Raw genomic sequence first — 14097 nt, forward strand, 5'->3', positions numbered from 1 at the left:
TCTGACCTTGTATCATAGCTTGCTCTCAACATTACCTGTCGGACTCTTTGGTATTGTGGCAGTGGGTTCTGTTTTTGTTTTTTATCTGCATTAATATAAAAAGAGAGATTCATAACCTGCACTCACATATAGATGCCAGCCGTCCCCACGCCACCTAGAAATTGAGTGGAGTTAATAATACTTTGAGAATTTAAAAAGCAGGAAAAAACGAATTACAGAAAACTTTAAGTCAGTAAGTACCTTTTAATCCCAAGATTTTTAAATGTTCAGCTTAGTATTACCAAAATGGAAGGGCATTACTATGAAATGTGTTTTTAACTGTTCTCAGGATGCTGCGGAATGACTGGTAACTATTTCTTGATAAGTTTGAAGTGCTAATTCTATATATGCTCCTCTCTGTGCTTCTGTTTTTGCGAAGACCTGTGAAAATAGAAAAAACAAGTTCTAGAATCTAAAATAACAGGCTATTAAGTGTATAAAGTCAGTTTTAAGATGTCATAACCATTTTTGTAGTAGGGACACAATTTGCAGTAAGGTCTTCAGTGTCACAGTTATCTCCCTGAGTAGATGAGATGGTGTATATGGACAGAAGAACCTTATCCAACAGCTGCAGCAACAGCAGTTCTAAACCTTAGGATGGCTTTCATCTCTTATTAGTAAACTATCAGTAAAGATTAAGACCCTAACACTGTACCTACCCTAGAGCAAAATGAAAACCATTATAGAGAAACTAGAGAGAATGAGAGCTAGCAAGCTTACTTTTCATTTAAAAAAAATGTTGACTTCATGAGTTCATGTCTTTAAAAATCTTCAAAGAGCATACTGCTCTCCCTGGCTTAGCACAGAAAGTCATAGTGAGCACCAGTTTGTGCTCCTCTTAGGGACATCACCTATCACTCCTTCCTTCCTTCCTTCCTTTCTTCCTTCCTTCCTTCCTTCCTTCCTTCCTTCCTTCCTTCCTTCCTTCCTTCCTTCCTTCCTTCCGTGTAGCCCTGGCTGTCCTGGAACTCACTCTGTAGAACTTAGAAATCTGTCGGCCTCTTCCTCCCAAGTGCTAGGATTAAAGGCGTGTGCCACCACGCCCGGCTGACCTGTCACTTCTATCCTTAGGAACCAATACAGAAAATTTCAGTGAAGATGGCATCTTAACCTAGTGCTGAGGATGTGTCAGGGACCCCGTGGCTTGAGAGGTGTGCAGTTCGAAAATGATCATACAACCACAGTTTGCTGACACCCACCCGTCCCTGATGCATGTGTCCACACTAAGGGTGGGAGGCTGTTCAGTACCTGTGGGGACTTGACCATTTCTTCCCACTGTCTGAACCTGTCATCTACAGCTGCCAGCTTGGTTACTACACTATCAAGAGGGCTACATGATTCCCCACATGTCACTAGTACAGGAAACACGAAAAATGGAGTTTTCATTCACATTAATGTTTTCAAGCCTAAACTGTTCCATATTCACAACGATGTATCATTAAATATGACTCACTCAATCATCACCACAAAACTGACAAAAGGACTCTACCTTAATTAAGTCGACTCCCTCAGCAGCCTGCTCTTTGGCCTCTTGAGCTGACTGGCCATCTGGATGGAGCATGTGGTACAGCTGGACCAGGCTGGTGGCATCATCAACCCTGAGAGTGGAAAAGCCTAGCATTAGCAAAGGGTTTCACTAGTTTCACAACTTTGTAAAAGCATTTGCCAATTCTAAGCTAAATTACATTTCAGACTTAACTCTGGTGAGGGAGAAGGCAGTTCTGTAATTCCAAAGCACTTTAAGGGCCAGAGGGATGCTCGGTGAGCACAAGCACTTGATGTACAAGCCTGATGCCCTGTGTTCCACCATGGAACGCACACGGAGGTGGAAGGAGAGAGACCCAAGTCTACAAAGCTGTCCTCTTGTCCTCACCTATGGGGCAGGTAAGACAAGGCCCACTTTATGAGAATACGGCTGTGTTCTTTGGGAGGTGGAACATCCCTTTCCATAAAAACAATTCCTAGTGGCAAGGATTTCCGGACCAGGCAGCTTGGTCAACATGAAGTAAGTCTATCCAAATCAGGATACAAATTCTGCTTTATACTTCTGAGATTATTTCTAAACAGTTTCTATCAACATGAAAACTCTTAGCTGTCCCCAAAACAATCTTCCCATAGTCCACACCTTCTAACTACTCGTCCCTCAAAGCTGAGGGCTGGGGAGGCATAAAGATAACCCCACGTGTTCACAGTTTGAGGCTTTGCTGTGTACATTTAGCTCCTGGCTTCCAGATGGGGAGATAGGGGTAAGGACACCATACTGCAGTGCTGTGCCAAACTTGTCTCTCTCTGACCATCCGCTTCCTACACAGCCGGGCTGGGAGATTACAGGAGTACACACATAACGCCTGAGACCATGCTGACCTAGTGAAACGCTCTGAGAAGGAGCCAGCTGCTCAAACTGTACAAGCTTTCCTGGGGCACTCGTCTGTCATGCTTACTCTAGTTCAAAGAGGGAGTAACAAGATGTCTCTTCCCGATACAAGATGAAAATAATTCCCTTTAAAACTTGGGCATAATGGCTCTATGGGTTTCTACACTTCAGAATTATGTCTAAGCTCTTCCTGGCAGGCATGAACCACTGCAGATGTTAACTTTTACATAATAAGGAGTAATAGGAGAATACTGCGTATTACCACATCCTATAGCTTCAGTATCCAGAGCTATTCTATCCTTACACTACGTGCAGGACTGTCTGCATTTGTGGAGCTTAAGGAGACAGCTCATAGGTCACGTAATACAGAAAGGCACAGCCCTTCTAATCACCCCCCACTAGGCCACCTGGTGCTGAGGGAATTCTGCTGCCTTCTGAACTGGGTCACACAGTACATGCTGATGAAGCAAGCCTCCCAGGAATTATCACTAGGAAGGCTGTCCTGATGAAAAGCAATGAAGCATCTTGGGTAATGTGAGTGTAATCTTTGAGTGACATTCAGATTGCAAGTGAGATACTTCTGCAGTCTGAGGATGGAATGACTACTGATGCCTCTTCTTATTCAATCTTAATAGTCCAGCAAGGGCTTTGGGAAAGTTAACTTCTCATAGCAGCCATGATGGTTCCTTCCCCTGAGAGTTTGGATTTTTTCGCCTAAATGTAAAAAGCTATTTTCTTTCCAGTTTTACCTCAAACTATATGCATAACTCAGAAATACTGAGTTTTGTTCCTAACCAAAAGCAATAAACAAATCATGAGCCTTTAAGTTTACTAGTATAGTTATTCTATACTATACAGTAGTCTATTAACTACAATATATTTAAAGTCAATTTTACAAAATGGTCATTTTTAATAAAAAATAGCATCAACAAACTTCCTTAACTAAAGATACCAACTATCCATTTACTTTTGTTTTTAGACAGGGCCTGACTAAGTAGACCAGGCTGGCCTCAAATTCAAAAGATCCTCCCATTTAAGCCCCCATGTACCACCATACCCAGGCAGAATTTAATTTGTAAGAATGGAAAATCTTCACAGCACAGTATGATGAATTATGTTTATGTTATTTTCAGCTAGCAGCTTGAGAGCACATCAACTTGATGCCAAAAATACACTCTTTCACACTTTGAAAATAACTTTATGGAAACCTTAGAAGCTTTTCAAAAAAAACAAGGGCCATCAAAGAAAAGTTTTTTTCCCAAGTTAAACATGTTAACAGGGACGTCCTATGGGTAGAGTAGTTCTAGGAAATAAGTGCCCACCAGGTCTTAGATTTACAATTCCCCTGTAATGTCCTTCAGCGCCTAGAAAACCCACCAATACTCAGGAACACTGGAAAGTAAGGCTGAAAAAAAATCTCAGTCTACTATTAAGATCGAGAGTCATATATTTTTTCTAACAATCTAGCTCTGATATGTAACTCAAAAGCAAAGACTAGAAGAACTATGCTAGAGAAAAAAAAATCCAAATGGAAATAACTGAAAACTTCCTATCACTGCAATACACTGCCATTGCAAAAATACTGACTTTACTGTTGGGCAATAAATGATTAATTATTCAGATATTCATACTTACAAGTCTCTCTGGATCTGATCAATAAGCAAACCATCAATCTTTTTTTTATTTACAAAATACCAAGCCATTCCACCAAAGTGTCTTGTTGAACGTAAAAGCTCATATTTTCCATGTCTGTCTATATCTTCATAGGTCTGATGATGAACCTATTCACAGAAAATACACAGAAAAATGAAAAGTGGGTGGCATCACATGGTTCAGGTCAACTAGCAGGTCTAGCTGCGAGCTGCCTCCCTAGCCTTGCTCACCTCAGTAAAGCACCTGCCTCATAAGCACAAGACCTGAGTGTGATCCCCAGAACCCACATAAAAACCACATGTGTTGGGCATGCTTGTATTCCCAATGGTGGCAAGACGGATCCCTGGAAGTTCACTGGCCATCTAGCCTAGCCAACTGAGCAATGTTCCAGGCCCATGAGACCCTGCATCAAACAAAGCAAACTACCCAAAGAACCCAAGCTTGTCCTCTGACCCACACATAGGAAACAGCAAATCTGTGCCTTCCCTACTGGAGTATCAGCCTTTTGTGCATACACCTTCCTGTGAGTGGATAGCCAACAAGGTCACCAGGATCCTCTAGTCCATGCCCTCTCCAACACTGCAGTCAGATATGTGCCAACTCGCCTGGCTTTCACATGGGTGTTGGGAATCTGAACTCAGGTGTTCATGCTTGCATAGCAAGCACTTTACCTACTGAGCCCTCTCCCAGCCCTGTCCCAGCCCTGTCCAAAAGGCTTTAAAACTGATGAAGTTTTAGAGATGAAGAGAGTATCTCACACCTAGTACCGCAGTCACACTTGATTCAGCCCATCCACCCTGACCCATCCCCTGCATATGCACTGTATGTACAAACACACATCTCGAGCTTACTTGGTTTTTTTTCTACCTACTGCTTAGTCTGTCCTCTGAAACACCTCTACTCACCAAAGTCCCCTCTCTCACACTGTCCCTTGCACCTGAAGAACCCCTTTCAAGGCACCTAGGAAGCCTTTTCTGAGAGAGCTCTTAACACCTAACATTTTAGGCAGAGGTGACAAGTGTCTGCATATCGTCCTATTGCTGTACTTCACTGCTGGAGTGCAGGCCTTGATGCCCACTCAGTCCTCTGTCTTAGCATCAGCTATGTTACCCACAATAACACTGCCCACAGCCAGGCTCTCGGAACACATCCTTACTGAGCTCTAAGACACACATTGCACTTGGACAAATTCTAATGGATTACTAACTGTTCCTGCAAGGCGAATGGAAAGGAGAAAAGGCTTTGTCATCATCTGAGTCTTAAACCAACCACTTTAACAGCAGTGCAACTAAGAGCAAGCCAGTTCACGCTACAAGCCCTGCTTCCCTCATTCTTAGAGGCGTCTGAACACATAAAACATGTATCTACACTCAATAACTTTCAAGGTAATTCCCTTTCCTATAAGCTGCATCAAAGCCTGTAGTAGAATTCAAGTGCTACATTAAAAACCTTTTGCAAAATCATTTAAATCACATTTTGGGAACTATTAAATATACTCACCTTGATATACTCAGCGGAATCTGGCTCAAACTGGGCAACACAGAGATTGAGGACATCAGCATGCCGGTCTTGGCTGTACATGGTCTAAAACCACATAGTAAAATGGGAGTCAGCTGAGAACATGAAAGCTTCCATCTGTCCTGACAGCCTGGCAGGCCTGCCAGTCTACAAGCCACCTGCGTGCCTATCAAGAGCACAGAGGGAGCTGGACATTGTGGTGCAGGCCTTCAATCCCAGCATTTGGGCAGAGGGAGGCAGGAGGCAGGAGAGGCAGAAGGCAGGCAGATTTTTGTGAGTTCAATGCCAGCCTGGTCTACATAGTTCCAAGACAGTCAAAGCTATATAGTGAGACCCCGACTCAAACAAAATAAAACAGCAAAAAAGAATAAATAAAAATTTAAAAAGCATATGGAAATGGCACAGGCTTTGTCAATGCTACACTTGGAGTCAAACCCCAGCTAAACCAACTGCATGAGAGCCCTCATTAAGTTACTGCTACCTTAGTGCCTGTGTTCACCTTTCTGAAGTTGCCAGCAGTGCCAGAGCCGACTGCTTCAACAGATGATCTTCATGGAAATGGAATTTAATTCACTGTACCTTAAGGTTTTCATCTTTGAAAATTACTGGTGGCAAAACTCTACGACCTTCTTTCGGGAAATAAATTTGTATCACTCTGTCCCGTTCTTCCCATGAAGCTTTGCGTAGTGTGCCACTTGGTTCTCTAACAACAATAAAACGTTCCTGAAACAGAAAACAACCAGAAGTAAGCTGTGAAGACTTCTATTTAGCTTATGTGATAGCGAATACTATCAACGTGGCAGGATATAGAATCACTTTGGATACGATCTGTGTGTTATGTGAGAGAGCACTGTCTAGATTCGGTTGAGGCAGGCAGCCCTACGCTCATGTGGGCAGCACCATTCCATGAGTTGAGTCCTGGACTGCATATGAAGGGAAAGGTGAGCAAGCTCCAGCATTCGTCCCTCTGCTTCCTGATTGCATGCAATGTGGCCACAAGTTGGGCCACAGATAAAGACAGCTAAACGCCTAAAATCCTGAATTCTATCCACAATTGTGTAAGACCAGATGGAGGCGGGGGGGGGGGGGGGGGGGGGAGGGGGGCACTTTAATGCATTCTGAGGGCCCAACTACAAATCACTCCTATCCTTCACTTATAAGGTTCAAATAAAAAGCTGCCGTTTTTAGATGACACTTTGTTCTCTTAAATTGGTAATCAAAGAAACTACAGTGGAAACAGAAATGTCTGGAAACTATCCATGAAACTTCCAATGGTTTTTACTAAAAAGTAAAAAATCCACTGGGAAGTTTGGATTTCTCTTGCATTATTGATCCCAGCACTTGGGAAACAAGAGGCAGACAGATCCCTGAGTTCAAGGACAGCCTGGTCTACAGAGAGTTCTAGGACAGCCAGGGCTATATAGTGAGACTCTATCTTGAAAACAAACAAAAATTAAAAAAAGAAAGAAAGAAGGAAAGACAGACAGAGATAAACCACTGTGCCTTGCTCAATGGGACATCTATACCACAGCCTCTAGGGCACAGGGCTCAGGGAACAGGCTGAAGAAGGGCAGAAGGCATGTAAGAGCAGGAGATGGAGGCTGAAGAAGGGCAGAAGGCATGCAAGAGCAGGAGATGGAGAGGGCAGCTGTGAAACCCTGCCCTAAGGACACAACATGGCTGCTGTACTCATGAACTCCTTACAACTCTGGTTACCTGCGTAAGACCTACAGAGCTTCAAGACCAGCCCAGTGAACATTCCATCCTGGGCCAAGGAGGGCCATAAATGGCTCCACCCCACCCTGAGCATCATTCTTAGTTAGGGTTACTATTACTATCAGTAGAGGGCTTCTCTGGGTAGAGGAGGATTCCAAAACGAGCGGGTGCAAGAGAGGAGACTAGAGACCGACAACAACTAAAATGCCTCACACATGTATGACTCTGTTAAAGAGTCTTAAAGAAAGAGGACAGGATGCCATGTCCCCCACCCCCGCCCACATACACACAAGAAAACCCTTGATCTTCTGATCTTCTCCAGAAGTGTCAGCTAAGAAAACCAGTCCAGCCCAAGTAAACTGAATGTTGTTTTCTTTCTGACCACTGCCATCTGTGCTGTCTGCCTGGCTACACTTGCCTCGTTGTGTCGCAGCACAAGTGTCTTAGGGTTTCTACTGCTGTGATAAAAACTCCATGACCAATACAACCTGGGGAGGAAACAGTTTATTTCATCCCACAACTCGCAAGTCACACACAATCCATCACTAAAGACGTCAGGGTGGGAGCCTGGAAGCAGAAACTGAAACAGAGACCATCAGGGAGTGCTCCTTACGGGTTTGTTCCTCATGGCTTTCTCAGCCTCCTTTATAGCACCCAGAACCACCAGCCCAGGGATGGCACCACCCCAAGTGAGCTGGATCTTCTCACATCAATCATCAAACAGAAAAAGGCAGCACAGATCTGCCCACAGGCCAATCTGGTGGGGACATTTTCTCAATTTAAGCTCCCTCTTCCAAATGACACCAGCTTTGTCAAGTTAGCAGTGTCTTTCTGGTATCAGTCTGTAATACACTAAGTCCACAGTCTGTGACAGCATGACGCAGACCTGCCAGCACTTCTTGCTTTTCTAGAGGCACTCCCCTTTGGAAGCTTCAGAGAGAGACGTCAGTCATCCCTCAGACCGTCTCCATGTGGTATTTCAAAGCTTATTCTGCAGTCTGGTATATACTCACCCGATGTGGTATGTTATATGATATATCAGTAAACACATATTTGTTTGTTTCTGTTCCTTCCAAGATCTTATCCTCAGCTAATACGTCATTTATTGGCTTTCGTTCTTCCAGAACTGGTGGCATCTTTAATCGTACTTTAGCTGCCTCAACTGCCAGTCTAGTAGCCTAAAGAAATAAAATACCTCTTAAGTCATAATGCCCAAAAGAAACATTTGATAAAAGCACACACTCATCAAAAATGCTAATAACTACAAAGAGAAGCTGCAACTATGAATCTGTGAGTGAAAAACCCAAACCTGGACTTGAGGACCCGGTCTTTGCTGTGGTGTGACAAAGAACACCAGCTACCCACTTACCCGCAATCCAAACAGCAAAGGAATATTGTAGACAGAGCCATCCATGCTGCAAGAGACTCTTACACAAAGCCTGCATTCATTCAGTGTTCACTATGAGCCAGCCATCAAATACGCCAAACAGGTGCTCAAGTGATGGCTCAGCTGTGAAGAGCACTGACTGCTCATGCAAGGATCTGGGTTTGGTTCCCAACACCTACATGGTGGCTCACAACCACATGTAACTCCAGTTCCAGGGTGCCATGGCCTCTTCTGACTTCCATGGGTACCGGGCATGCACATGGTGCACATACATACATACATACATACACACATACAGGGAAAACACCCAAACACATAAAACAAAGGAAACCAAATGTACTGGGTTCACTGGATGCCCCAGACCTACACAAGCCAGGTGCTATTATTATCATCGCTATATGAGTGAAAGCAGGAGCTACACTGGTGTCGGAACTGAGCTCCAAAGCCTCCAGTCCCAGCACAGTATTTACAGTGGTGAGCTCTGGGAGGAGAGAGGGTACGTTTCCCTTTTCTAATGCTGCTGGACATTGAGTCAGAAAGAAGCAGGCCAGTGTCTCACAGATTCACACAGCAGAGTATACTCCACAGAGGGCTGGAGACTCTGCCACCTGGAAGAGGGTGCTGCTCAGCAGATTTCTAACCTCACCAACCCTTCAGCTCCAAGGCTGCTGAGGAGAAACACCAGAAGTTTTTCCAGGAAGGGAGCTGGAGCAGGCAAGATGAAAGATGGACAGACTGGTGTGGGGCAGGGAGAAGGTTCAGGCTAGACAACTAGACTTGACCCCAGTGTGCTCAACTATGGCCACGCCCTTTGCTCTTCTCCGCCTGCCTACTCACACATCTTTCCTCAGCAATAAGCCTCCTTCGCCCCTCACCCATGCCTATGGAGGAACAGCACTGAGATCTACAGTGGAGTTCTACCAATACTCGAGTTGACATACCTCTTCCAACTGTGCCTGTGTCATTAACTTATAGGTTGGTGGCTTCAGTGGTTGTATGGCAGGCCTGAAAGTCTTCTGCAAGTCCAGGCCTGTAATCTTGGTGAGGATCCTCTGGACCTCCTCATCCATGAAAGCAGGTTTCTTGACTTCTGAGCTACCGGACTCTGTAACATAGATTCCAGTAATAAGAAGCTGCCCACAATGGCAAGCCAAGATGTCTCTAAATGGAAAGTTGACCATAAAAACCATCTGTAGAGAATATGCTTCAAAACTCCACGATACTAATATCTATGGGATCCTTTCATTCATTCAATGCTTAAAATTTCCTGAACATTCACCATGACACGCACGGTCTGCCAAGAAGATGGTCTACTACAGTGAGCACCATGAAAACTAAAGATGACAATCACTGGCTTGTCTCTTCTTTTCGGTTGTTATTTTGGAGGTGGCGGAAACAGAACGGAGGAACTGGCACACAGTACTACCTGTAAGCTACATTTTGACCTTCAGATTGGCTTCCTGGAAACCAAACACACACCCACAAAACAGGTCCTAACCTCCCAATTTTACAAATGGGAGTGCCAATGCTAACCCAAAGAAAACTAGCTATTAGGAATGAGGGTTTAGCAGGTTCACCTGGGTCTTGCGCCTCAGTCACTTCCCAGCTATGCCCAGCTCCGGCTCACACACGTTCCCTCTTCCTTTCACTCACTTCTTATTCTCTTTCCTTTGGGCATAATGTTTTTGTGGCCACTGTGTAAAGTTTACCCTTGGGTTACTCATATACTGGTATTTCTGCCCTCATACCTTGTTTCAATCTTGACCAGCATTGTAATGCTTATACCAAGATTCTCCTGGCTCAGGTTTGTGTAAACAGTTCTTACCATTTATTCTGTGCCTTGTCAATAAATGCTGACCACCCAATGGCTGAGCAGATGACGGAATAGGGTGGGTTGAGGTACCTCTGCCAGCCAAAGGAAAGAGAGAGGGAGAAAGCAAGATGCAAGATTCTGATCGGCCAGGAAGATGGAGGAATTGGTGCCATGAGGAAGGGGTCCAGAGAGATCACAGAAACACACATGAAGCCCAAAGAGCCAGGTCAACAATAATATGCAAGTAACAAGGAATGGGAGGTCGCCAGATTCGCATAGAAGGCATAGGTAGATCATTTAACTGCTTGGCTACTGAGGTGCAATTTTAAATACACTTTGGTTTCTTTGTGTGGTTACTGGGGACTAGCATTAAGGTAAAGAAATACAATCACTGGATTAATTTATTGCTAATATTTATATTAAAGATAACTCATTAACACTTTCCATTGGAAAGGTAAAAGGCCATGTGTTCCTGGGTTCCTCTTAGCCATCGGTCCCAAAGATACTAGAGCCTTGCAAGATCCTGGCCAAGCTCCTTCTCTCCTTATTCATAGTCCCACTGGGTACTTTTCTAGCTTTCTATGGCTTTAATTACATCCACCTGCCAGACTCTAAAATCCCAATCTCTACCCAAGGTCATCTCCACCCACTTCCCAATGGACATCTCACCTGTAAGCCAAGACTACCAGACCATAACATCCCTGCAACCTTTGCTTGTCTCATCCCTGCGGCCCTTACTACTCTCTATCACAGCGCAGTCTATCAGTCATTCAGTCCAGAGTCTTAAAATGATTCCTGACTCCTTCCATACCCAACACACTGAGCCAAAAAAAAAAAAAAAAAAAAAAAAAGCAGGTAAAATGATAGGACTGACCATTATTAACACATAGGAGATTTACTGTGCAGTGCTTGCTGAGCTAAATACACACCATGCTCAGAATATTCAGCTCTCACAGCAACCCTATAAAGCAGTTAGCCCACTTTTACAAAAAACGAATACTAGGTAATCGTCTCTTTTTAGATCTAGCTCCCACTGCCATTACTTTAGTCAAAGCCATGCTTGCTCCTTACCTTGGCTTCTCTGACTCTTTCCTGAACTCACTACAAACCATTCCCACAAAGATTCCTTGAGAGTGATCTGCTAAAAAACGCAAGCAAGATGATTTAAAGCTTTCACATTTAAAACTCGCATGGTTTGACTGTGTCCGCCACTGAGAGATTTAGTCTCTGTCCCAGTTAGGGTTTCTATTACTGCAATGAGTCACCATGGCCATGAGCAAGCTGGGGAGGAAAGGGTTTGGCTTACACTTCCACAGTGTAGTCGTCTATCGTTGAAGGAAGTCGGGACACAAACACAAGTTGCCCAGAGGCAGAAGCTGATGCAGAGGCCATGGAGGGGTGCTGCTTACTGGTTTGCTCCCCCTGCTTTCTTATAGAATCCAGGACCACCACCAGCCCAGGCATTGCACTACCCACAATGGACTGGGCCCTCCCACCTCAAACACTAAGTAAGAAAATGTCCTACAGCTGGATCTTATGGAGGCATTTCTTTCCATTCAGATAACTCTGGCTTGTGTCAAGTTGACACAAAACTAACGAGAACGTTTCTTTGAAGACCAAACTCCTGTGTTTATTCTCATGGTCACCCACAAGCTCCAGTAACTATATACATGCTCAGCACTACACTGTCTTGAGACAAGCTCACGCACCTGCTCGACTCTAGTGATCGTTTTTTTACTCCAGTGCGCCTCAATTTGTATCTAACTGTATACTGACCCTGGAATAACAAAGACATCTCAACTTCAACACAAAACAAGCAAAATTCCGCCTCCTTTCCCGTTTTTTAATTTTCATTTTACCGAGTCATCAATCCAAACTCAAAAATCAACCACATAAACTGTTTCTACCATTAATGTTCTCTAGCTTGCCACGAGTCTCCATTCAACTGCTTACCATCAAAACCTGGACACTTACTTAGACATTATCAATCCTAACTCCAAAATACGTTCCCCCAAAATACCAGCGTTCAGTTTCTTCTCTATACCTCTGCTTATTATGGTGTCCTCTTGTTCTTTTAACCTTAGCATGGTTAGCCTGGTGGCAGCGTTGCCCGTATTTTCCCTGGGATTCATCCCTATGCGTCCAACATAGTTTGAAAGGCAGCTAAGTGCTTTCCGCCCCCCCCTCCCCCCATGCCCGACGTAGCCTGGATCACAGAACTCTGCCAATCGCCACTGGGATAACAGAGTCCAGGTCAACCCTACAGCATGCCCCAAGCTAATGTAGTGTAATGCTTTGCAAGGGGCGGCACGCAAGCACTAGTGACTGAATGAATGAATGAATGAGGACTTAGATAAGTTCTGCAAGGACGGACGGAAGCCGCACGCAGTCTGACAAGCCGCCTTCACTCGTTAGAGCAAGCTCTAAGTTTCCCGGGCGCTCAGCAGAGTTCTGGCGGTCACTCACCTGCCTCGGAGCTGAGCAGGCGGCGAGGCTGCCCCACCTCGAATGGCTGGGGCCGCGTCGCGAGCAGAGCATCGGGGTGGCGCTGGGCTGTGGCCCGAGTACAGACCCGCCGTGCTCGCCGAGAGCCCAATTGGAACCTCCACAGCGACAACGGTGTTCTGACTGCAGCCATGATTACCAGACGCTCTTTGCGCCGGAATCGATAGAGCAACTTCCGGCTCGAGAGGTTTTTGTGCAGCATTCTGGGAAATGTAGTCTGGGTGGAGGCAAGGCGCCGCGGAAGCGTTTTAAAACTACTAAAATCTTTGTGCAAGCAAGGCAAGCACTGTATGGAATGAGCTATATGCCCCGCCCCGCTTCCCTCTTAGAGACAGTCTCTGCAGTCTTGACCTCAAACCCGCTGCAATCCGCTTTCTGACCTCTGATTACAGATGTGGGAATGAACTTTTTAAAGAATTTTTTTAAAGTAATTTTGTTTGTGTGTGCATGCGCATGAACTTGTATGTGGAGGTCAGAGGATAGCCTGGGAGAGTCGCCGCTCTCTTTCGACCCAGAGATGGAACTCAGGTGAAACTTGGTAGCAGGTATCTTTACAACCTGAGCAGGAATCTCACCAGCCCATTTACTTTTGTTTGTTTGTTTATAGTATTAGCTTTATCATTTGTATACAAGACATATACCACATACACACACATGCATACACACATAATACATACATGTTAAGAGTACATACATTAAGAAACAAAATAGTCGGGCGTGGTGGCGCACACCTTTAATCCCAGCACTTGGGAGGCAGAGGCAGGCGGATTTCTGAGTTTGAGGCCAGCCTGGTCTACAGAGTGAGTTCCAGGACAGCCAGGGCTACACAGAGAAACCCTGTCTCGAAAAAAAAAAAAACAAAAAAAAAACCAAAAGAAACAAAATAAGGGCTTGGAATTTAGCTCAGCACTAGAGTACTTGCCCTAGGTTCGGGTCCTAACAACACATGGGCACGTGCAACATCCCACCAACTGCTTATTCACAAGTACGTGTTTGAGTCTCTCGATGTGTGTACAGGTTTTTTGTTTTGTTTTTGTATTTTTTTCCTCTGTGCTCCTTTTCTCTTTTCTTTTTGGTTTTATGGTTCTGAAT

At 44.6% G+C, this 14097-nt stretch overlaps 1 protein-coding gene across 1 annotated transcript; it reads right to left on the reverse strand.

Moving 5' to 3' along the window:
- Positions 1-223: 223 nt before the first annotated feature.
- On the reverse strand, positions 224-13173 carry Mrps22 (mitochondrial ribosomal protein S22). The gene is made up of 8 exons (NM_025485.3): positions 12967-13173; positions 9629-9792; positions 8314-8478; positions 6164-6307; positions 5567-5650; positions 4049-4194; positions 1529-1637; positions 224-420 (listed from the first exon to the last, which is right to left on the reverse strand). Exons 1-8 carry the CDS (start codon positions 13136-13138, stop codon positions 325-327), a joined length of 1080 nt encoding a protein of 359 aa, NP_079761.1. The 5' UTR covers positions 13139-13173; the 3' UTR covers positions 224-324.
- Positions 13174-14097: the final 924 nt, after the last annotated feature.

This window comes from Mus musculus, chromosome 9, assembly GCF_000001635.26.
Source record: "Mus musculus strain C57BL/6J chromosome 9, GRCm38.p6 C57BL/6J".
In the NCBI taxonomy this organism is placed as follows: Eukaryota; Metazoa; Chordata; class Mammalia; order Rodentia; family Muridae; genus Mus; species Mus musculus.

What these genes read in the sequence shown, in the direction of transcription:
- Mrps22 (NM_025485.3), bottom strand. Translation starts at nt 13,138, where the DNA reads ATGGCTGCAGTCAGAACACCGTTGTCGCTGTGGAGGTTCCAATTGGGC. An exon ending in CATATAACATACCACATCGG is followed by an intron (nt 6,308 to 8,313) that starts GTGAGTATATAC and finishes TTTCTGTTTCAG; the next exon opens with GAACGTTTTATTGTTGTTAG. An exon ending in ATTCCGCTGAGTATATCAAG is followed by an intron (nt 4,195 to 5,566) that starts GTGAGTATATTT and finishes TTCTGTGAATAG; the next exon opens with GTTCATCATCAGACCTATGA.